This window comes from Egretta garzetta, unplaced genomic scaffold (assembly GCF_000687185.1).
Source record: "Egretta garzetta isolate BGI_Z169 unplaced genomic scaffold, ASM68718v1 scaffold232, whole genome shotgun sequence".
Classification (NCBI taxonomy): domain Eukaryota; kingdom Metazoa; phylum Chordata; class Aves; order Pelecaniformes; family Ardeidae; genus Egretta; species Egretta garzetta.
The window spans coordinates 740,414-741,610 of record NW_009258959.1 but is presented as its reverse complement, the minus strand read 5'-3'; the positions used below and the strand labels follow the sequence as shown (position 1 = coordinate 741,610).

At 56.1% G+C, this 1,197-nt stretch overlaps 1 protein-coding gene across 1 annotated transcript in view; it reads right to left on the bottom strand.

The window, feature by feature from the left end:
- Positions 1-1,197, bottom strand: part of ARHGEF17 (Rho guanine nucleotide exchange factor 17) — a 46,717-nt gene that overhangs the window by 5,494 nt on the left and 40,026 nt on the right. Inside the window, exon 22 of the mRNA XM_035890180.1 lies at positions 850-879. Coding sequence (XP_035746073.1) covers positions 850-879 — 30 coding nt within the window. The remainder of the gene's footprint in view (positions 1-849; positions 880-1,197) is intronic.

The following is a 1,197-nucleotide window of genomic DNA, read 5'->3' as shown; positions in this document are numbered from 1 at the left end:
GTCGGCGCCCCCCCTCTGCCTGGCAGGGGGCTGCGGCCCCCGCCGACACCCCCCATCTCCCTTCCCAGCGGTACCTTGGGGGACATGGGACATGAGGAAGGGACCCCACACCCCCCCCGCCCCGGCTGGTATAAGGCACCCTTGGGTGCTGTCAGATTAGGCTGCCTGATTTCCCCGTGGGATTATGCAGTTACCCAGGGGCTGCCCTGTTCCCACACGGGATTACGAAGCCATCCAGGGGATTGATTCCCTATTATCCCATGGGATGATGCAGCTGTCCCAAGGGCTGCCCTATTTCCATGTGGGATTATGCAGATGCTCAGGGGCTGCCTATTATTCCGTGGGATTATGCAGATGCTCAGGGGCTGCCCTATTAACCCATGGGATTATGAAGCCACCCAGGGGATTCCCTGTTACACCATGGGATTATGTGACTGTCCCAAGGGCTGCCCTATTTGGATGTGGGATTATGCAGATGCTCAGGGGTTGCCCTATTATCCCGTGGGATTATGCAGTTCCTCAGGGGCTGCCCTATTCCTGCATGGGATTATGAAGCCACCCAGGGGTTTCTCTACTACCCCACGGGATTATGCAGCTGTCCCAAAGGCTGCCCTATTTCTACGTGGGATTACACACATGCTCAGAGGTTGCCCTATTATCCCATGGGATTACGCATCCACTCATGGGCTGCCCTATTCCCTTTGGGATTATGACGCCACCCAGGGGATGCCCTATTCCTGCATGGGATTATGAAGCCACCCAGGGGGTTCTCTATTACCCCACGGGATTATGCAGCTGTCCCAAAGGCTGCCCTATTTCGATGTGGGATTATGCATATGCCCAGGGGATGCCCTCTTATCCTGTGGGATTATGCAGTTGCTCAGGGGCTGCCCTATTCCCTTTGGGATTATGCAGATGCCCAGGGGCTGTCCTATTCCTGCGTGGAATTATGAAGCCACTCAGGGGCTGCCCTATTCCCTTCGGGATTATGCGGATGCCCAGGGGCTGCCCTATTTCTGCATGGGATTATGAAGCCAGCCAGGGGATTCCCTATTTCCCTGCGGGATTATGAAGCTGCGTAACGCCAAGGACAAACCCCACCAGTGTGACAAGTGGAGTCTCCTTCCCCGAAGCTGGTCGGGATGCAGGAGATATTAAATTTCCCAGCGCTGGATGCGGCGGGGCATCGCATTTTCA